At 51.3% G+C, this 22,502-nt stretch overlaps 2 protein-coding genes and 1 long non-coding RNA gene across 9 annotated transcripts in view; 2 read left to right on the top strand and 1 right to left on the bottom strand.

The window, feature by feature from the left end:
• NCKAP1L (NCK associated protein 1 like) overlaps positions 1–18,785 on the bottom strand; it is a 69,740-nt gene extending 50,955 nt beyond the window's left edge. Inside the window, exons 1-6 of one of the 5 annotated variants that reach the window (XM_073318936.1) lie at positions 18,445–18,785; positions 8,911–9,021; positions 8,019–8,111; positions 7,123–7,179; positions 6,023–6,165; positions 5,554–5,644 (exon numbers count right to left, since the gene is read on the bottom strand). In XM_073318936.1, coding sequence (XP_073175037.1) covers positions 5,554–5,644; positions 6,023–6,165; positions 7,123–7,179; positions 8,019–8,111; positions 8,911–9,021; positions 18,445–18,777 — 828 coding nt within the window. In that variant the 5' untranslated portion in view covers positions 18,778–18,785. Of the gene's footprint in view, positions 1–5,553; positions 5,645–6,022; positions 6,166–7,122; positions 7,180–8,018; positions 8,112–8,910; positions 9,022–18,444 lie in introns of those variants that run through there. The other 4 variants (XM_073318937.1, XM_073318934.1, XM_073318933.1 and 1 more) reach the window with 4 other exon arrangements.
• Positions 583–18,379, top strand: LOC140900932 (uncharacterized). The gene is made up of 3 exons (XR_012155749.1): positions 583–789; positions 15,848–15,980; positions 18,307–18,379. It is a non-coding gene; the product is annotated as an uncharacterized lncRNA (long non-coding RNA).
• Positions 18,445–22,502, top strand: part of LOC140900931 (gametocyte-specific factor 1-like) — a 31,230-nt gene continuing 27,172 nt past the window's right edge. For all 3 annotated transcript variants that reach the window (XM_073318941.1, XM_073318939.1, XM_073318940.1), the window contains exon 1: positions 18,445–18,554. In XM_073318941.1, coding sequence (XP_073175042.1) covers positions 18,530–18,554 — 25 coding nt within the window. In that variant the 5' untranslated portion in view covers positions 18,445–18,529. The remainder of the gene's footprint in view (positions 18,555–22,502) is intronic.

Here is a 22,502-nt window from a genome sequence, read left to right as displayed (position 1 = left end):
AGGCCAGGCTGGAACAATTGCACGTCAGCTGTGCCTTACTGAATTCCAGGTGGCAGGGAGGCACAAGCCCGTCCGGATCGAAAGGCCCCGCCCCAAACCTTACAGGAGGAGCCACTGAACCCAGGGTTCAACTGAGGACAACTAAGGAAGAACAGGGTCGGGAGTGGGCATCTGTGACATTCTATACTATGGGGGAGTGTCCTGTAACCCCCATATTTCTCATTTTCATATAATCGTGATCTTACATATAAAGCAGGCCTTGTAAGGTATCAGGGAAAAGGTTATAATCTGCTGAAAGTCATTTCTCTATCCATATATGTCTATCATTAATGCATATGAAGTTATGAGAATTGTGTTGTATGGTTGTCACTAAAACATGCTGTAAGTTGGGGAATCAGCCAGATATTAGCTCCCCAGAAGCAACAGCAAGGAAAGTAATCAACACCTGGGTGGGGTTTCAAACAACCCATCAACAGCCATTGTCTAGCAAGGGAGCTACCATGCAATGATTGACCTGCAGGAGGCCGCACCAGGGAAATTGCTCAACCTTGCCTGGAGACTCAGCAATACCCCCAGACATGCCTGGACTTGTGTTTTCTAAGCACATGGACTGAGGGTATAAAACAGACAGAATGAACAGACAGAGGGAATAAAACAGACACACTGAGCCTTTCTCCTTCACCCACCTATACTGCAAGCATTAAGGACACTCTGAAGACTCCAACTGAGGGGACTGGCCCAGATTTCAAGAAGGAAATCTGTGTACTATGGACTGCAATATCCAGTGGGGTGAGAAAAACTGCTTAAGCTAGATGTTGCCTAGTCTAATAGGGTCGAGAGTTTAGACTGCATGCTTATATTTTCTTTTCTTTTGGTAATTAACTCTGACTTTTTGCCTATCACTTAATATCACTTAAAAGCTACCTTTTACAGTCAATAAATATGTTTAATTGTTTATCTTTACCAGTGAGTTTGTATGAAGCGTGGGGCAAATCTGCTCAGGTTTGCAAAGGCTGGTGTATATCCTCTTTCCATTGTTAAAGTGATGAACCAATTAAGAAATCTGCACTGCCCATCTTGAGCAGTGCAAGACAGTATATTCCTGGGGTACAGTGCTGGGAGCTGGGGGGATCTGGCTCTGGTGCCTCTTTCTCTGTGTGATTCACGAGTGGCTCTGGGAGCATCCATGCAATCTAGCTGGGTGTGGAGCACCACATGCTGTTTTGCTGAGTGATAACAGCACCTGGAGGGGTTTGCTGCTGGTCACTAACAAGGCATTGTGAGAGACACCCCAGGCTGGAGAGAGTTAAGGGGGCACAACAGTCCCAGGCTGCACCCCAGGGATCCCATCACAGTGGCGCAGCGAGCAGGATATGTGACAGGGTAAAATGCACACCTTGTACTGAGCAAAATTTGCACTTCATACACTGGTGTAAGGATTTTAAGTGTGGTGGCTAAGGACAGTCAGGAGGCGGCTACCGGTTTGTTATTTTCTGCTTGCTTATTTTGGGAAAGGGAAGTAGAGACAGAAAATCAGGAAAATGAGTGAAATCAGTGAAGCGATCATGAAGTTGGAGCTTTTTAAGCTGCAGGTTGCAGGAAAGGAGAGGGAGCACCAGAGACTATCGGAACTGAAAGAACTGGAGATAAAGGAGAAGTGGGGGAAAAAAGAGAGGGAGCAGGAAGAAAGAGAGAGCAAACACACCAACTGGACCTGCTAGAGAAGCAGAACCGGAAACCACCAGTCCCAGCAATTCCCATTACCCAAAAATCCACAATTGGGACCATTTATGTCCTGCAGACAATATTGCTGAATATCTGAGCACCGTTGAAAGGCTGTGTGCAGTGCATGAGATCCCTGATGCCAAGAGAGTTCCTACCCTGATTGCAAAATTAACTGGTAAAGGTCTAAATGTGTTAAATGAAATGCCTATTGAGGATGCTTTAGACTAGTGTAACTTTAAAAACACTGTTTTGCAAAGGTTTCAGATTACCCCTGAAACATATAGAGTTAAATTTAGGACTCTTAAGAGGGATATGGGTATGAGTAATGGGGATGATGTGAACAAAATAAAGATTTGATGGGAAAGTGGGTGAGGGGCAAAGGTGTTATAAGCTTTAAGGGAATGTTGGATCTTGTTGCTCAAGAGCGTTTCCTAGGCACGTGCAAGGCTGATGTGAAGCAGTGTCTGTGGGACAAAGATGTCAAGTCTGTGGATGAGATGGCGTCTCTCGCTGATCCCTTTGAACAGACTCAGGCGCCTATTGAGGACAGGCCACAGAAAGAGGGGTTTAAAGCTGGTGGGAAGGGAAAATCCCATTTTATCCCTAGCAAGAGGGAGGGTGGCTGGAGGCCGAGTCCTCACCACACCAGAACCATTCCTCTAACCCTTGTCCCAACCATCCTGTAAAAGCAGAAGAGCCCAAAAGATGCTATCAGTGTAATTCCAATGAGTATCTGAGGAATAAATGTCCTGTGCTAGGAGGTAGCAGGCACCCAATAGCTCATGTTAGTTCTGCTGTCCTCAACACAGCAACTGGAACCGATCATATTGGCTCTGTGAGGTTAGCCTCTGCAGCACCAGATATGGTTGTCGAAATTGATGGCAGGGAATACTTGGGGCAGAAGGATACAGGGGCCCACATCTCTCTAGTTAAGCAGAGTGTGGTCCCAAAGGCCAGTATGTTGCCTGGCCAAATGGCAGAGATGGGGGTGGGGGGAGATGAAAGCAGATTCCTCATACCACTAGCTAAAATCCATGTGGTTTGGAAAGTGTTTTCACTGCGGGGGGTATGGAACACCTCCTAGTTGACCTGCTCCTTGGTAATGATTTTTTCCATGTAGCTCAGGTTAAGGTATTTGCTCACAGCAAGAAGGAGTTTTATGCTGGGATCCCGAGGGAAAGGGTAAGGTCTCAGGAACGGTTGAGAGAATGAGAGAGAGTCTCCTTGATTCCTCTGCAGCAGGAGGAAGCCACATGCTTCCAGGTGGGAGGGTGGTTGAGACCAACTCCTGCACTGCAGCTGGAGGCAACACCACATCAGGAAGGGATGGGGGTGTAACACCTGCCAGGGAGAGAATTGTCCAGGTTGTTAGCTGCCAGCAAGTTGCAGCTTGAACCAGAGACAAACCCGGCTCTAGGGAGCATAAAGCAGTGTGTCCCAGAGGAGAGCCCAGAGAAGAGACAGGGACTCTCAGAAACCACTGAGGTGGGTGAGGATTCCTGTGACTCTGTAACACAGGGAAGCAGGGTGCTTCCAAGTATGGGAGGGGCTGAGACTAGCTCCTTTCCAGCAGAAGGCAACATACCCTCAGGGGCAGGAGAAGTGTTGTCAGTGATTAAGGAAACTGTCCCAGTTGTTAGCTGGCAGAGTTTTGCAGATGAACAAGGGAGGAGACCCCTTCCTACGGAGCACAGACAAATGTGTCTTAGGAGGGGGCCCAGAGGAGGAGACTGGTGAAGGAATAGTGCGAGTACAGGAATGTCTCCTCACTGGTCACTTGGGGCAGGATGCCCAGGGCACTAGGAGGATGGCTGAGTCAGCATCAGTGCACCCAGGCACTCAGCCTGTGATCCAGGTTTTGAGAAGGACCTCCTGAAGGGGAGCAGTCACACAGCTGACTTCTCAGGGACAGAGAAAGGGGTGGTGGAGGGTACCCCAATCCAGGTCCCAGTTTTTCAGGGTGCTATTTTTGATCAGTGTTTGGAATGTAACTGTCTCTTTAAACCAAGATGCAGCTCCAATGCCTGTAACACCAGAGGAGTTGAGACCAGAAAATTGCCAGGGGGTGGTTTGTGAGAGTTCGAATGACCCAACGGACAGAGAAGGGGGTGTTTTCCCCCAGGCTGGTGAGACACAGAGCAGTTATGGGAAAGCTGCTTGAAAAAGGTGCATCTGAGCAAAGGGTAAACAAACCTAGCCCAAAGAGCACAGATAACAGCCCTCTCCGGGGCAGGGAAGAGCTCAGTGCTGGGAGGGGGAAACATAGGGTAACCTCAAAAAGGGAACTGGATTTTTTTGCATATGTATAATCCTGGGGTTGGGAGGTAGCCCCCCAAAGGGCCAGCCAGTGTGCAGGATCCACCTGGGCCCTTATCTGGCCAGACCCTGACATATTAAAACCCCAGAAACGTGGTTAAATTAAGAGCCCACAAAGAAGGTAACACTGGAGGGAAAGAAAAGCCAGTGACTGATTACATGGGAGAGAGTCAAAGGACACCCTGGGTAATGAACAAACTAACCTCAAACTACACTATCTGAACAGAGGGCGTGGTATCATAAAGATACTTGTAAACACCCATCTGTGATTTTAAAAAAATGTTAAGATTTGGGATAAGAATTTTGTTATTGACGTTAAACCTTATGGTAATGCTAGTTCTCGGTTAATACCTGTAAACAAATTTAAAGCTTATCACAGCAGAGAAACCATAACAAACCTGGTTTGCTGTGTGTGAATGGGGAAACTGAGGCACACCACCTCATAGCCTTGATGGCCGGATGTCAAGAGAACTATAACACAAACTACCTTTGGGTTAGTCACTGACTAACCCTCCTGCAGTAACCTAAGGGGGGAGGTGTGACATTCTATACCTCCCAGGCTGCAGAGAGTAAAGGGGGCACAGCGGTCCCACAGTCCAAGGCTGCACCCCAGGGAGCCTGTCACAGGGTCATAGGTATAAAAGCAGGGATAAAGAGGGAGACACAGAGCAGAGTACCCCGGACAGCGCCCACTGCTCCTCAAAGGTGTTTAGGGAGCCAGCGGATGTGACCCATAGGAACTCTGCCCGGATGCGTGAGACAAGGGAGGAACGGAAATAGGCCCCGCAGTTGCAGAGCACCCCCTCGTCTCGCATCCTCCTCCTGGTGCTCTAGACGGGCACTTTGGCCAGCACCAGGAGGAGGTTACTGAGGAGGTCTCGTGACCTGGTGGGTCTGTGGACAGGGTGTGTGTATATGAAGAGGTGTGGCAAAAAGTGCAGCCAGAACCACAGCAGGGGGTTCTGGAGGAGCCAGAAAAGGGGCTGCGACCTCATGCATTCCAGATGGGCGTCAGGATCTCCCACGCTGCAAAATGGGCAGGCGTCAGGATGGGGGTGAACTGCGGCAGGGGCACGCCCGTGCTCACGGCTCCATGAAGGTGTGGCCAACCGATGTCCCCAGTGGGCCGTGGGACCAAGGTGGAGGACAGGCTGGTCCACCAGGGTTCCTCACCCTCCGCAGGTGATGAAAGGTCCCGCCACTTGGTATTGGGGCAGGACACAAGGGTGAGGAAGTGAAACACGTGCAGCACGAGCGTGTAGAGGTGTTCCCTAGGCGCGGTTCAGAACGAACCAGCTACAGGGCTTGCAGCCGAATGGGGTTGCGGAAAGGAGTGGGCCAGGGGGCTCGTGGGGCAGGAGCCCAATGAAAAGGTCTGGAGGGCCAGCAGTTATCACTAGTGCCAGCCACCCCCCTCCCCCCGGTCCACAGCCCCTCACTGTGTCCAGTGGTGATCACTAGTGCCAGACCCCCCTCCCCACACGAGCACAGCCCCGCTCCAGCATCGCTCACCTTGGTGTGAGGCCCAAACTCCTCTGTGAGTTTCTTGAGTGGGGTGTCGTACTCCAGCACCATCTGGGCCAGCCGGGCGTAGCTGGGGTCGCTGCAGGGGGACGGCAAGGGCAGAGGTTTGGCTCAGGCCCCCATGGCAAATTGACCCCCAGTGCCTGGGTCACGCACCCCCCCAGCAAACTGCCCTCCGCTGCCTGGGTTGTGCACCCCTCACTAAACTGCAATGCAATGCCCAGGTCATGAACCCCACAGCAAATGACCTTGCAGGCTCTGCCAATGCCCCTCACTCCTCCACATGGGTGCTACTTCTGGGATTTATACACTGCCCCCTGGAGACCTCTGATCCACACATACCCTGCAGCAGGAAGTCCCACTGGTTAACTCATCCTGTGGCCCAGCCCAGCACTGTGTGAGCCACCCTCTCCTGCACAACCCCCCTTAGTCCCCTTCCCCCCCAGTTCCCTCTCACCCGCTGCCCTGGATCATCTCATGGGCGCAGTTGTACATCCCAATCAGGGCTTTGCGGTCCTCGATGCGTGACAGCAACAGGATGACAGATGTGTAAGTCACCACCAGGTCCAGGTAGTTCTTGGTGAGGTCATAGTTCACATGCTGTGGGGGGGCAGTGTAGTGGGGGGTGTCGGTGACCGGGAGCAACAGTGTGTGTGCGTGCGCGCACGTACGTGCAAGCGCTGCCCCCTGCTGGAGGGGATGAGCCCTGCTCTGTGTGTGTCTTCTTGTGCATGGGGGCGGCATGTGTATGCTACCCCCCACTGGAGAGGATGAGCCCTGCAGTGCAATTGCACTGTTGTCTGCAGTGCATGGAGATGGAGGGTCCTGCAGAGAGGAGAGCAGCAAAGCCAGGGGTGCGGTACGGACTCTCGCCCCGGCACAGCACCCCCCAGGCTGCTCCTTGCACACAGCCCTGCTGGCTGTCAGTGTTGGGAGACATTCCTGGGGGAACAGCAGCCCCACAGGGAGGGACGTTGCCCGATGCATTATGGGCCCACTGGAGATCGGGGCCCCAGGTGCTGCATGGAGACAGAGCAAGAGGCCGGTCCTGCCTCTGGTAATACCCTCAGGATTATCCCTAATCTGCCCATGGGCAGCTGGGGCCCAGAGAGGCAGAGAGAAGATGGCAGGTGCTGGGGGCACTGTTGGGGACAGTGCCCAGCCAAGCACTTGAGGATCCAGCCTGAGGTCACACTAGGGATCTGTGGCTGAGTTGGGACTCAACACCAGATCCCCTGACTCCCAGCCCAATGCATCATCCCCACAATCTTCCTGCCTCCCCAGGGAAGCAGAGACACCAGCCGTCTGTCCCCTGCTGTGCCCCTGCCCACACACCACCCCTTGCAGCCCCCTGTCCATGCACCATGCCCGCAGCCTGCTCTGCCCCTGCCCACGCACCACCCCTTGCGGCCCCCTGTCCATGGCCCCCCCGCCCCCGCAGGCTGCTGTGCCCCGGCCCACACACCGCCCCTTGCGGCCCCCTGTCCATGCACCACCCCTGCAGCCCGCTGTGCCTCTGCCCACGTGCTGCAGCCAGGGGACCTGCCCGGGACTCACAATGTCGAAGTAGCACTGGCTGGCATCGATGGTGTTCAGCAGCTCGTACACATGGTCCTGCCAAGGGAAGCTGTGTCAGTCGCACCTAAGAGTCAGGACCCCACAGTGCCCAGCTGTGATTCGCCCCTCCCCCAGTCCTCAGCCCCGGCAGCCCCATGTCCTGGCATTACAGGACAGCTGGCTGTGTCAATAGGGGCGGAGGGCTCCGTTACACACGTACAAGTCCTGGGTACGCTAAGGAGGGCAGGCGGCTTCCTCACCCAAGATTTGGCACCTACAGTAGGGTAAAGAGTCTCCCCACCACACCCCTTCTGCTCCAGGAGCAACGGGCCCTGGTGTAACTGGTGCCCATGGTGCAGGGATGCAGACGCCAGGGCTGGAATGAGCCATGGGGAAGCGCTCACGTGGAAGGCAGGGCCATGGGGATGGCCACAGCCCCATGCAGCCTCTGTGACACGGGCAGCAGGTTGAAGCAGTACCTGCTCCATCCATCATGAACTGACTCAGATTGGTGCAAATCAGGTGAGAGCTGGGTCCAGCATCCCGCACTTGTCCCATGACCACAGCATCTGGGCACCCAACAATCTTCAATGGAGTTACCCTCCTCCCCACATCCCCTGTGGTGCGGTGCTGAGCTATCAGCTCCATGGCGCAGAGGGATTAAGGCCCAGACCTGAAAGGTATTCAGGCATTTGACTCCCACAGGGTGGCTGGTCCAGGGGAACCCAGGGAGTCTGTGGCAGAACCGGGTCTTGTGAATCCCAGGCCACTACCTTACCCACTGGGCCACCCTTTCCCCAGCCCGCTGCCACTCCCACAGCCTGCCTCCATGCCCCCAGCCACTGGCCCGCACCCACCGTCTCCCCAGGGCCGTGGCGCTCCCTGCAGGAACTCACCCGGAACTCCATCACGTCCACGAAGGACTGGTAGTAGCTATTGAGCACTTTGATGATCTCTGCCTTCTCCTTGTGCACCGGACCCAGGTGTTGCTAAAGCAAAGGGGAGACAAGGGGAGCAGCTTTCACCCTGACTGGCCATGGGGGGAGCCAGCCATGTGATAACACACGGTCCTGCCATGGAACCAGCTACCCAAACCCTCACCGCTGGGGACAGAGATCACGGACACACACAGGGCTGGATGCAGCTGCCCTGGCGCATTCACCCCTGGCCATCTGCAGCCTTCAAGCTGGAGCTGGGTTGAGAGCCCCCATGCCGGGGTGGTGCTGTGCGGATCCAAACACTGCACTGGCGGGGGGTGAGGCTGTATGGATCTGAGCACCGTGTCGGCAGGGGAGAGGGGGGACCTGTACAGATCTGAGCGCCATGCTGGCAAGGGAGAGGGGGGACCTGTACTGATCCAAGCACCATGCCAGTGGGGGTGGGGGCTGTACAGATCCGTGCGCCATGCCGCTGGGGATGGGGGCTGTACAGATCTGAGCACCACGCCAGCAGGGGGGAAGGGGGCACCTGTACAGATCTGAGCATCATGCTGGCAGGGGTGGGGCTGTATGGATCTGATCGCTGTGTTGGCAGGAGGGAAGGGGATGCTGTACAGATCTGAGCACTGCGCCGGCAGGGGGGAACCTGTACAGATCCGAGCGCTGTGCCAGCATAAGGGGGTGCCTGTAGAGAACCGAGCGCCACGCTGGCGGCAGGGAGGCTGTATATATTCAAGTGCCGCATTGGCAGCAGGACCTCTCCAGATCTCAGCAGGAGGACTGTACAGATCTAAGTGGGATCTGTACCATGGGGCAGGGGCTGAGCCTCTGGCTGAGGGAGGCTGCTCACCGTGCTGCTCCGCGCGTCCACATTTGGGAACTTCTTGTTGATGTATTTGATGGAGGGCTCCATGGTCTTCTCGGTGAAGAAGGGGGGTTTGGACCTGGGGTCTGAGCATGTCTGTAACAGAGAAAGCCCCAGGGCATCAGCAGGAATGAGCCTCCAGGCAGGGCAGGGACAGCTCCAGGGGTTCCTGCTGTCCACAGAACTGTCCCTGCACTCACCCAAACAGGTGCCACCTTACTGCCAGAGAAATCTATCCCCTGCCCAATAGTGAGGCTCCTCAATAAGCGCCCACAGTCCCTGCTATCCCAGCCCTGGGCTTCTCCCCACCCCAGCTCTGTCAATGCCCCTCCACCCTGGGCTGCAGCAGGGGTGCCAGTTAGGAGGGACAGTTTCGTACAGGAGGTGGGCTCTTAACTGCACAGCCTGAGTGTGGAATGTGCATTGGCAGAGGAGACCTGCTGCTCCCAGCTTGTGCCCCTGGGCAGGGAGTCAGGATTCTGTTCACAAAGAGAGGCAGAGTGATTAAGATAAGAAAAGAAAAGGAGTACTTGTGGCACCTTAGAGACTAACCAAATATTAGTCTCTAAAGTGCCACAAGTACTCCTTTTCTTTTTGCGAACACAGACTAACACGGCTGTTATTCTGAAACCTAAGATAAGAAAGGGCTGGTAATTAAATTAAGGATCTGGAAGTCCTTAGATGAGCCTCTGGGGGAGGAGGGTTTGAAGAGAGAACAGGGGACGCAGAAGACATACAGCCAAGCCCTCTAAGCCAAGGTTACATTCAGAAAAGAGGTAGATTTGAGGGCGTAGGTGAAAATAAGTGGTCAATAGCCAGGGAAGGGCTAGCAGTGTATAGAGAAGTTCCCACTCTACCTGTGGTATCTGTTAGTCTTTAAGGTGCCACCGGACTCCTTGTTGTTTTTGTGGATACAACCTAACATGGCTACCCCATGATATGTGGTACTTATGTGGCCCCATCACCATAGTATCTGAGCTCCTCATAATGACCAATCTATGTCTCCTCTCAGCCCCTCAGTGAGGTTGAGCAGTGCTGTTATCCCCATTGTACAGATGGGGCACTGAGGCACACACAGACTAAAGGGCAGATTTTCAAAGGTATTTAGGCACCTCGTGGGATTCTCAAAATCACCTGGGTCAGGTGCTTTATAAACCCCACTAGATGCCTAACTGCATCTTTGGATGCCTAAAAACCTTTGAAATTTTGTCCCTAAGGCACTGGCCTGAGGTCATACAGGAAGTCCACGGGGGGAGTAGAACCCAGGTCTCCCAGGGCTAACTCCCTAGCCACTGGACGAGCCTAGCTCTCTGCTACATAATGCAAGAGAGGAATGTGGTAGATGGGAGCAAAACCAAGAAGGTCAGTCCTCCAAGACTCCAGCAAACAGTCCCAGGTGATTAGGAAGGATTCATGGTTGACAGCATGAAAAGCAGTACAGAGGTCAGGAAGAACAGAGCCCCAAGGCAGGGGTGGCCAACCTGTGGCTCCGGAGCCACATGGGGCTCTTCAGAAGTTAACATGCGGCTCCTTGTATAGGCACCGACTCCGGGGCTGGAGCTACAGCCGCCAACTTTCCAATGTACCGGGGCGGGGGTGCTCACTACTTAACTCCTGGCTCTGCCACAGGCCCTGCCCCAACTCCACTGCTTCCCACCCCCTCCCCTGATGCCCTTACTCCCCCACTCCCCGCATGCCTACTGCACACCATGAAACAGCTGATCGGGAGGGAGGGGAAGGCGCTGATCAGTGGAGCTGCCGGTGAGCAGGAAGTGCTGGGAGCAGGGGGGGGGGGGGGGCGACTGATGTGTTACTGTGGTTCTTTGGCAATGTGCATTGGTAAATTGTGGCTCCTTCTCAGGCTCAGGTTGGCCACCCCTGCCCCAAGGGGTGGCAGGTTCAGCCCCAGGCTGGGTTGTAGAGCAATGGCTGCTGTGCAGTTTTATATTTTAACTGAAAACCATTTTGTTTTGTCATTTTTTGTTCTGAGTTTGAGGAAAGGAAGGAATGAGAAAGTGTTGTATGAGTAACAGATTATGTCTCAAATTCTTGGGGTTTCAGCTGAATCCAGGACAATTCCAGAACAAAGAACAGAAATTGCATCCACAGAGTCCATAAAGTTGACAATTATTGTCATGATTTGTATTATTCATTGGGCACCATCTGGGTGCTCAGAAATTTTCACAATATGCCAGAAAAATGTAGTCCCTGAGCCAAAGTGTAGAAAATGTGTAGCTCTGGCTAAGATGTCCCAGATATTTAAGTATGACGTATGTAGTAGAAAGAGAGCCTGAAACATGAGACCTTGGATCAGAGGCCTGGCCTGAGGCCTGAACTAAAGTGGTAGTCAGGCCCTGCTAATATAAAGCAAAGTTAGCAAAGGCCAGGCTGTGAGCAGAAGTCAGGCTCTGCCTGCCATACAGGCTCACAGAATCTGGCAAGAACAGGGCTGGGATTACAAAAAACCATACACATTCCTGAGAAGCGCTAGGCACAGGACACTCTCACACAAACACATTCCAGAAAGCCGGTGCCAGAACACCCCTGATACCAAGTACAAAGAGGTCTCTCAGAGTGAGTGTCGGTGGTCGGCCTAGGGGGCAGTGGAAAGTCCACCACTGACTGAGTTGGGTCCATTGTCACGGGGATATGTGTTTTAGTATCCCCGCACAATCTGCCGGATGACAGGTTTCAGAGTAACAGCCGTGTTAGTCTGTATTCGCAAAAAGAAAAGGAGTACTTGTGGCACCTTAGAGACTAACCAATTTATTTGAGCATCAGCTTTCCTGAGCTACAGCTCACTTTGTCGGATGCTTATGCTCAAATAAATTGGTTAGTCTCTAAGGTGCCACAAGTCCTCCTTTTCAATCTGCCGGATGTTATTACTGTGCTTCGTTGACAATAAACCTGACCAAGTGCCTACGCGACTAATGGGTCTGCGGTTATTGGGCAGTTCAATCGGTGTCTGCAGTACGGACTATCTGGCCAGAGCCTGTGCAGCACGGAGAGAGAACACACATGCAGCCAACATGTGACAACAAAATGTCTAGTTATTCAGCACATGTTAATATCTGAGTCCCCTGTGAGTGCAGGGACAAAATAGGCCCACTGCTCCACCTGCATGTCGTAAGAGGCAACTAAAAAGGGGCTGTCTGGAGAGGGATGGGCTCCACCAGGTTAGAAATTTGCCCAAGACACGCCATATGATGAGCAAGTCAACAATGTCCATACCGGATTGATCACAGCTGGGGTTAATAATGACCGCGCCATCTGTCTCCCACCAGGGCAGACACGACAAATATACTGCTGGTGTAACCCCAACAAAGAGGATCCATGGAAGAGATAACATCACCATAGCCACATGGAATGTAAGAAGAAAAGGAGGACTACTGGCACCTTGGAGACTAACCAGTTTATTTGAGCATAAGCTTTCGTAAGCTACAGCTCACTTCATAAATTGGTTAGTCTCTAAGGTGCCACAAGTACTTCTTTTCTTTATTTGAGCATAGGCTTTCAGGAGCTACAGCTCACTTTATCGGATGCATTCAGTGGAAAATACAGTGAGGAGGTTTATATACACACAGAACATGAAAAAATGGGTGTTATCATACACACGGTAAGGACAGTGATCACTTAAGATGAGCTATTACCAGCAGGAGAGCTGGGGGGAGGGGAGGGAGAAAATCTTTTGTAGTGAAATCAAGGTGGGCCATTTCTAGCAGTTAACAGGAACGTTTGAGGAACAGTGGGGGGGGGGGGTGGAATAAACATGGGGAAATAGTTTTACTTTGTGTAATGACTCATCCACTCCCAGTCTCTATTCAAGCCTAAATTAATTGTATCCAGTTTGCAAATTAATTCCAATTCAGCAGTCTCTCGCTGGAGTCTGTTTTTGAAGTCTTTTTGTTGTAATATCGCAACTTGCATGTCTGTAATAGCGTGACCAGAGAGACTGAAGTGTTCTCCGACTGGTTTATGAATGTTCTAATTCTTGATGTCTGATTTGTGTCCCTTTATTCTTTTACGTAGAGACTGTCCAGTTTGACCAATGTACATGGCAGAGGGGAATATGCCATCATGGGCCAGCAATGCCCCTCTGCCATGTACATTGGTCAAACTGGACAGTCTCTACATAAAAGAATAAAGGGACACACGTGATGATAAATATCTGTGAGTGGAGGCACTGATGGCAATAGAAGTTTTAGTTCATTAAAGACTAAAAGATTTGACCCTTAAACTTTCTTTCAAGAGGAAGAGCTGCCCACAGCTCCTGTGCCTGTTTATTTTCCTTTCCTGCCTGTGGTGGCCCTGATATGCCTCAGAAGTCTCAATTTTTTTCTCAACTTTAAAATGTGGAATTTTCTTGGTGTTTGATTTTAAATAGGGCTGTCAATTAATCACACTTAACTCATGCGATTAACTCAAAAAAATTAGTTGCAATGAATCACAGTTTTAATCACACTGTTAAACAATAACAGAATACCAATTGAAATGTATTAAATATTTTTGGATGTTTTTCTATATTTTCAAATATATTGATTTCAATTACAACACAGAATACAAAATGCACAGTGCTCACTTTATATTATTATTTTTATTACAAATATTTGCACTGTAAAAATGACAAACAGAAAGAAATAGTATTTTTCAATTCACCTCATACAAGTACTGTAGTACTGTGTGTGACACCCACTCAGCACCCTCCCCTAACAATCCAGTGTGTGGCACCCCCTGAGGAGTTTACCAAAACAATCTAGTGTGTGACACCCCGTGAGCACCCTACCAAGACAATCCAGGGTGCTCAGTCAGAGTCACACTCTGGATTGTTAGGGTAGGGTGCTGAGTGGGTGTCACACACTGGATTTTTCTGGTAAGCCCCTCAGGGGATGTCACACCCTGGATTGTTAGGGTAGAGTGCTGAGTGGGTGTCACACCATGGATTGTTTTGGTAGGGTCCTCAGTGGGTGTCACACACTAGATTGTTTTGGTCTCTTTACCATGAAAGTGCAACTTACAAATGTAGATTTTTTTTTTTTGTGACATAACTGCACTCAAAAGCAAAACAATGTAAAACTTTAGAGCCTATAAGTCTGCTCAGTTCTTCTTGTTCAGCTAATCGCTAAGACAAACAAATTTGTTTACATTTACGGGAGATACTGCTGCCCGCTTCTTATTTACAATGTCACCTGAAAATAAGAATAGGCATTCACATGGCACTTTTGTAGCTGGTCTTGCAAGGTATTTATGTGCCAGATATGCAGGGCCATCCCTACCCATATGCAAAGTACGCAGTTGCATAGGGCACCAGGAAATTTGCCCAAATTTCTGGTACCCTACGCAGCTGCGTGCTGCTCCAGCCCCAGCTTTGCCTCTTCCCCATGGCCTCCGCCCCAGCTCCGCCTCTTCCCACCCCTGCTCCGCCCCGCCCCCAATCCAGCCCTTCCCCAAAGCCCCACCCTGCTCCGCCCTGCCCTTACCAGCGGCGGTAAGTAGAGCAACCCAGCCCCAGCCCACTCCACTCCCCAGCTCCCAGCCGTGCCGCCGGTGAGTGCTGGGGGCTGGTTCTCCCCTGTCCCCCAAGCCTGGGAGCCAGGAGAGCAGAGCGGAGCAGGCTGGGGCCTGGTCACTTCACTTCCCGCCGCTCCATGAGTGCGGGGTCGGGCCTGCAGATATGCTAAACATTCATATGCCCCTTCATGCTTCAGCCACCATTCCAGAGGACATGCTTTCATGCTGATGATGCTCACTAAAAAAAGAATGCATTAATTCAATTTGTGACTCAATTCTCTGGGGGAGAATTGTATGTCTCCTACTCTGTTTACCCGTATTCTGCCATATATTTTGTATTATAGCAGTCTCGGATGATGACCCAGCACATATTGTTCGTTTTAAAAACACTTTCGCTGCAGATTTGACCAAAAAAAAGTGTGATTTTTAAAGATAGCTACAGCACTCGACCCAAAGTTTAAGAATCTAAAGTGCCTTCCAAAATATGAGAGGGACGGGGTGTGGAGCATGCTTTCAGGAGTCTTAAAAGAGCAACACTCAGATGTGGAAACTACAGAACCCAAACCACCAAAAAAGAAAATCAACGTTCTGCTGGTGGCATCTGACTCAGATGATGAAAATGAACATGCATCAGGATCATTATTGAGCAGAACCCGTCATCAGTGTGGACACGTCCTCTGGAATGGTGGATGAAGAATGAAGGGACATATGAATCTACAGCACATCTGGCAGGTAAATATCTTGTGACACCAGCTACAACTGTGCCATGCGAATGCCTGTTCTCACTTTCAGGTGACTTTATAAATAAGAAGCAGGCAGCATTATCTCCCGTAAATGTAAACAAACTTGTTTGTCTGAGCGATTGGATGACCAAGGAGTAGGACTGAGTGGGCTTGTAGACTCTAAAGTTTTAGATTGTTTTGTTTTTGAGTGCTGGGTTGTTGTTTTGTTTTTTACATAATTCTACATTAGAACTTATTTGTAAGTTCAACTTTCACAATAAAGAGATGGCACTCCAGTACTTGTATTAGGTGACTTGAAATACTATTTCTTTTGCTTCTTTTTTACAGTGCAAATATTTGTAATAAAAAGTAAATATAAAGTAAGCACTGTATGCTTTGCATTCTGTGTTGTAACTGAAATCAATATATTTGAAAATGTAGAAAACATTCAAAAATATTTAAATAAATGGTATTCCATTATTAACAGTGCGATTAATTGTGATTAATTTTTTTTAATTGCTTGACAGCCCTAGTTTTCTATATTCTCCTGTGAGAACTGCAACTCAATCACTGGAGTGTTGTGTTTCAGAGCCTTCTGGAAAGTCACTCGCCTTTAAACAGAAGTGAAAGCCGTGTTGCCAACTCTCATGATTTTGTCATGAGTCTCATGATAATTACTGTTTTCCTTAAAGCTCCAGTTCTTCGAGTCAAGTGGATATGTGATGATTTCAGCCTTCATTGTTAAAGAAAAATGAAGTTCCCTTGGCTGCGGAGACAGCTTCAAAATGTGACCCTAGTGCGCCCTAAAGGCTCAAAAAGCAGAAGGTAAATAAAAAGAACACCAATGCTATAATGTTTACATAATCTCATGATTTTGGTGAGCCTGGTTCATGGGTTTTGAACATCTTGGGGTTGGCAATATTGTGAAAGTGACTTGAAAGTGTTACTCCGAGACCCCTGGGTAGATGCAGTATAAACTCACGGAGCCTTGCTCTAGTAGAATGTTTCCAAAGGTTAAAAGGTTAACCAAGCTTGATATGATAGAAAATCATCTAGATTTTTCTACATTTGGTTAAATTGTTGTATTCAAGAGTAAGAATATACATTAAAATTGTAAAGCTAACCAGTATCCCTTGAGTGACTTGACACAAGATGTTGAAACATGTTCGTATTAGAGCTGAGTGGATCTAATAGTTATTTAGTTTTCTTTCTTTATATGGGAATTAGATACAGTGTTGCTGTCAGCGAATTTTAAATTATTCTGCAAAAAAAACTAGAGTTTTCAGGTGCCTAAATAGCCCCTGGCATCACAGTTAAAGTTTGCCCCCCCCCGAAAATTAAATGGCACCCCTGGCCTGCAGGCCCTCCCAGCCCTGTGGAGCAGTGGGTGGATGCAGGAACTGGGTGCAGTGAACTCATGATGCCATTTAACCTTCCATAGGATGGCTAATGGAAGGAGCTGGCTGGGGTGTCTGTTCATCACTGCCCTTTACTGGGTTGAAACAGAGCTGCTCAACTGTGGAATAGACCATGTACTGGTCTATTTTTTGTCAAGATCCAAAATTCTTGGTCAAGGTCCAGATTCCAGAGAAACTAATAAAAACTAATAACAGTGATAACAATAAGTAAATAAAAAGATTTTGGGCTCCGTTCAAAAGCATCTGGTGATCCAGATGTGGCTTGCGGTCTGCCGATTGGCTACCCCTGCTGTACGGCAAGCAGCGATGGAAGAGCCCCCTGTGGCAAACGAAGAGATTTCAGGCATGGTAGGGCTCTCCTGCCGCTGTGGCACACCCAGAGTTCAGGATCAGTGGGTTAAATCAATCTGTGTAAACAAAGGCCAGGAACTCCTCCCCCAGCTCTGGGAGGCCCAGCAGGGAGCCCTGGGGAAGAACAGTCCCGAATGGGAGCAGGGCAGGCCGCTATCACCAGGCCCAGATGGGAAAGAGGAAGCTGCCAGCCGGTCCCATCAGGAAGGGGGCAGGTGGCAGCTGTTTCCGGTTATGGCTGGAACACCTCCAGGCCCTACCCAGCAGCCTCTTGCCCCAGCTGGGTGCTGACCCCCAGGGCACTGGTACATTAGCCAGCCTAACTGCAGCAACCTGGCAACAGCCAGATCAGGTGACCCTCAAGCGTAGAGAAAAGGCCCCCTCCCCCATGCTAACCCCCACCCTGATCACTGTCCCAGTAATGCCTAACATTCATCATCCAACAAGGATCCTCAGTCACTTCAGATAGCTGGGTCCATTTCCTCCTCCCCATGTCGTAGATGGGGAAACTGAGGCACCGTGGGGGTAGGGACACAATCAGTCAAGGGCAGAGCCTGGGAGGGAACCAGGAGTCCTGTCTCCTACCGCTGCAGTCTGCTAGACCCATGCTCCCAGCCCCAGCAGCACACACAAGCTAGGATTTTGCCTCCAGCCATTGCTGGTTGGAAAGGGGAAATGGGGTGTCTGATAAGCATGTTACTGTCTTGAGGAACCCAATAAATGCAAGAGCTGCTGGAGCCACCAGCCCAGCATAGGATGGGGCAGCCCACAATGAAAGGGGCCAGGGTACAGCCAAGCTGGGGTTCAGGGTGAGTTCACTGATTACCTATCCGTGCTCTGGGCAGGTCACACACTGAGCTGGGACCCCTGGGGATTGGGAGTCACAGCCCCTGCCTCTGCCCCTGCCCCTGCAGCAGGATCTATAGCCAGAGGAGCCTGCCTCCGGGCTGTGCACTGGGTTTGGCTCGCAGGAGATTTGAGGCCTTGGGGTGGGCCCTCCTGGGAGCAGCCGGTCTCCTGAGGTTTCCACCAGCTGGGTCCAAAATCTCAGGGAGCAGCTCAGTGGGTTTGAGCCTGAACCTTCGCCCTGCATTGTCCTCAGCTGAACCTTAGGCTGGATTCCAATCCGAACCCCCCTCCCTTCCCTCAGGAATGAGCCCTCACAGCTGCCACGAAGGAGCTGTTAGCCCATGGGACAGTGAAAGAAACCAACTTCCCGTAAGTCCTAGATCAAGTCCAGCAGCACTGGGACTCCTGACCACCTCTTCCTGCTCTAACCGCTAGACCCCACTCTGGTCGCTGGGCCAGAAGTAGAGTCCTGGCATCCTGGCTCCCACGTACCCTGCTCTAACCACTAAACCCCACTCTCCTCCCTGGACCAGGAATGAAGGCATGCCGGCACCCATCCCCCTGCTCTGATCACGGAAGAACCATCCTTTCCCAATCAAGCCAAAGGTAAGGCTGGTGCAAACTCAGCCCCCCTCCCCCACCATGCAACCCCGCAGGTCGGCCACACCCACCTTCTTGATGTTGTATATGCGGATGAGGACGCCCTTCCCCCTGTCATTGAGGATCGTCAGCTTCTCCGCGAACTTGTGCTGGTAGATGGAGGGCAGAGACATCTCCCCAGGTGAGCTCTCACCCCTGCTCCACACCCAATAACCCACTGGAAGGAGGCGGCCAGGCCTCCCAACGGCTACACACCCGACAGGCACCAAGCCACCAAAATGGCAGGTCTGCGCTGCGGGGGAGGGGGCGGCATTGCTGCTGCTCCTCCGATTGGCGCTTCCTTTTCGGCTGGGGGGGGGGAGACAGCAGGGATCCCACTGATTGGTCCAGGCACTCGAAGCCATCGCAGAGCCGAGCTTCACCCCGCAGCGACACTTCCCCAAGCGCCGACAGCAGCTTCCCCTTTTGGGCCGTGGCTTCCTGGGCTGGGCTCAAGGGCGGGGACTCAGCAGGGCCTCAATGCTCTGTGGCAACCCCCATCACCCAGAGCAGCCGTCTGCTCTGTTCTTGCCAAACCCCGGCTGTTTGACAGCCCCTGAACATTCGCCATCAGCCCGCGGCCGAGCGGGGCCTGAGCTGGACCCAGGGGTGCAGGGCTCACTGCTCAGTGCCCCCTGCCATTCACACCAGTGCAAAACAAGTGAAAACACCAACACCCTAATCCAGGGGCGACAGATTCTGCCTAGAAGTGGCGGGGAGGGGGGGGCATGAGGCCCTGCCCCCTTTGTGGCCACACCATTCTCTTCCCCAAAGCCCTTCCCCCCCCAGCCAAGTCACAGCCAGGCTGGGCCAGGGAGCCCCCATCCTGTGTCCCCACCCCGTGGGCCCCCTACCCAGGGCAAGTAAAAAATCCGTGCCTCCCCACATTGCCCAGGCTCCCTGGGCTGGGCTCCACTTCCTGCCTGGCTGGGAGGTGGGGCCTTGCAGGGAAGAGGAGGGGCAGAGGGCAGGCCCCTGGTGAAAAGTGGACAGGCCAGGCCTCTTGCCCCCCCCCGCCGCCCACCTCCGTTCTGGTGCCCTGCACTGATCTGGCAATGCATGTCACCCATGTGGCATGGGCCTGGCCCTGAATGATGGCTTGAAGTACAAGGCCACAGACAACCAGGGCCATGAGCAGCTGATACAGGACTCGATTAATAACAAATTAAAGGACCATTATGTAGTTAATGCAAATCAGCAAGGGTTTATGGAAAACAGATCCTGTCAAACTACTTGATAGCTTTTTGATGAGATTACAAGGTTGGTTGATTAAGGTAATAGTGTTAATGTAACAGATTTACACTTCTGTAAGACATCTGACTTGGTGTCCATGACATTTTGATGGAAATTCTAGGGAACAATTGTGACAACTCCTGGCGCTCTCCAACTCCTGCTTTGCCCCCTAGCAAGGGACACTCCCGCACTTTGAGAAACCTGGAAACCTTCCAAATGAAGGGTGCTAGACAAGGGTCCATCCACCACACTACAGTCACAATGGAGCCAGGGAACCTGGGGACAAGATGTTTCCAGTCTGTGGGATGGATGGGAGAGCTGCCCGGGGGCAGTCTAAAGAAGGAAAGGTTTCAGAGTAACAGCCGTGTTAGTCTGTATTCGCAAAAAGAAAAGGAGGACTTGTGGCACCTTAGAGACTAACCAATTTATTTGAGCATGAGCTTGCGTGAGCTACAGCTCACTACATCGGATACATCCGGTGCATCTGTAGCTCACGAAAGCTTATGCTCAAATAAATTGGTTAGTCTCTAAGGTGCCACAAGTACTCCTTTTCTTTTTGCGAATACAGACTAACACGGCTGTTACTCTGAAAACTATGGTCTCAATTGTTCAGCCCTTGGGGCTTCCATTGTCTTTTCAGATTCTCTGTTATATGGGTGGGTTCCCACCAGTTCCTTAAGGACCCATCCTTCCATTCCAGACAGTGACTTAACTCTTTTGCACCCACTGAATAGCAACGCAAAGTACAGAGGGAAACCGCAGTATAGGTAGGAGTCATAAAAATATTACAGACTGTCCCCACTTCGCCATGGGCCCTAACTGGCCTCCTGGCTGGCAGTGCCAGGAAAGAGATGAAGACTGAGCTGAGCTGTTTGCGGGGCAGTGCGAGAATCTTCCATTGCCATTTGCATTTTGGGGGATAAGGAGATGAATGAGCCTCTAGCAAGGACTCTCTGGCACCTCCCACCATCAATATCACCACACACAGTGGCTCACTGGCCAGTTGATCATGGCATACGTCACAAGAACACCTAGGGGCCCAACCAAAATTACGGCCCTGTCATGCCAGGCGCTACACAAACACAGAGCAAGAGACATCCTTGCCACAGGAGGTTCATAGTGGACAGGACAGGCACAGAGTGGGTGGGGAAACAGAGGACAAGCAACTTACCTAAGTCACACAGCAGGCCAGGGAATAGAAGCCAGGTCTGAGAACTCCCAAATCCCAGGCCAGTGCTCTCCCCACTGGGCATTGCAGCCTGCCTGACTCGCTTGCTGAGCCCCAGAGGCACTTACCAGCAGGACGGTGGGGTGGGAGGGGGTATTGTTTTATGATCTCTGTGTGTATATAAAGTCTGCTGCAGTTTCCACGGTATGCATCCGATGAAGTGAGCTGTAGCTCACGAAAGCTCATGCTCAAATAAATTGGTTAGTCTCTAAGGTGCCACAAGTACTCCTTTTCTTTTTGCAAAGACAGACTAACACGGCTGTTACTCTGAAACTAGGGAGACAGATTTTCAATAGCTTAGGATCCCAGGATCGACTTGCATTCCCTTGGAATCTATCACAATTGCAAGTGTCAGGTTCCCAGCATGGCACCCACCAGGGCTCTCTAGGGAAACCACCAGCTCCGGAGTCCTCAGCATCCTCAGGGGTCTCCCATCCAGGCACTGACCCAGCACAGCCCTACTGAACAAGGGGAGCACCCAGGCCCCAGCCCAAGCTGGCATTAAGGCTCCCCCGTGTTGTCCGCGTACACCACGCAGCTTGTATAGGATGATGTCACTGAGCATTCTGAAAGCTCCTTTGCCATTGGCCAGGCCCTCAGTGGCCCCTGCACCCAGTTCCAGAACTTAAACCATGCAACTGTTTAGCCTTGATTCCATGGGAACAGCAGGGCCCCATCTCTGCACGGGGACCCCCAGGCTGAGCCAAGTAAGGAGCCATATAAGCCAGCCATAGCCACCACCAGGGGGAGCTTGTTTTCATACTTGGGAATAGATTGAAGGGAGGCTTTTATCTGAGAGATAAGGTAGGAATTTGCCCTCACCTGTGCTAAATAAGTGGCCTATAAAAGGGGCTGAACACTGCTTACTGAGAAGAACAGGGCTGGCTGGTCAGGACATAACTGCCAGAGAAGGACTTTCTGTGCAGGGGTGAGTACAGACAAGACTCTGTGGGAAGAGTTATGGTAGAGTAAGATCAGGGTTTGGTGCCTAAAATTAGCCTGAAAGACACTTAAAGAGACTGTCTGTCTGGGATTTTTTAGTTGGTGTCTGGCTTCTAGCTCCAATGTTGGCCTCTCTTTACTCAGAGGGTTAGGGCCTGGGAGGGAAAGTAGCTGCTGTGGAAACCTGAGGAAAATGGGAGATGGGAATTGAAAAAACTAAAAGCAACCTAGCTTCTGAGCTGAGTGGTGTTGCAGCTTGAGTTTGTATCCTGGGAAGGGGGTAGAGAGCTAGCAAAGGCACTTACAAAATACTCAGTGGGAGGCTTTCTAGCTACCTTAGCCTGTTGAAGCTGTGATAACCGCAATACCTAGGGTTTCTACTGAGCCAAAACACTATGTATCTCAAAGTGCTTGGAGCTGGGCAATGGAGCAATGCAATGTTGTCTCCATTTTGTGGCTGTAATGCTGCAGTGTGTGTGCTGGGCTGCTTAGCTCTATGAGCCAGGTCCTTGTGCTGACTCTAAGGCAGGGGTTCATAGAAGGTTAGGATTGGAAGGGACCTCAGCAGGTCATCTAGTCTAACCCCCTACTACAAGCAGGACCAACACCAACTAAATAATCCCAGCCAGGGCTTTGTTAAGCCAGGCCTTAAAAACCTCTAAGGATGGCGATTTCACCACCTCCCTA

Source organism: Lepidochelys kempii, chromosome 20 (assembly GCF_965140265.1).
Source record: "Lepidochelys kempii isolate rLepKem1 chromosome 20, rLepKem1.hap2, whole genome shotgun sequence".
Classification (NCBI taxonomy): Eukaryota; Metazoa; Chordata; order Testudines; family Cheloniidae; genus Lepidochelys; species Lepidochelys kempii.
The sequence above is the reverse complement of the archived record's forward strand: the minus strand, read 5'-3'. Positions and strand labels throughout refer to the sequence as shown.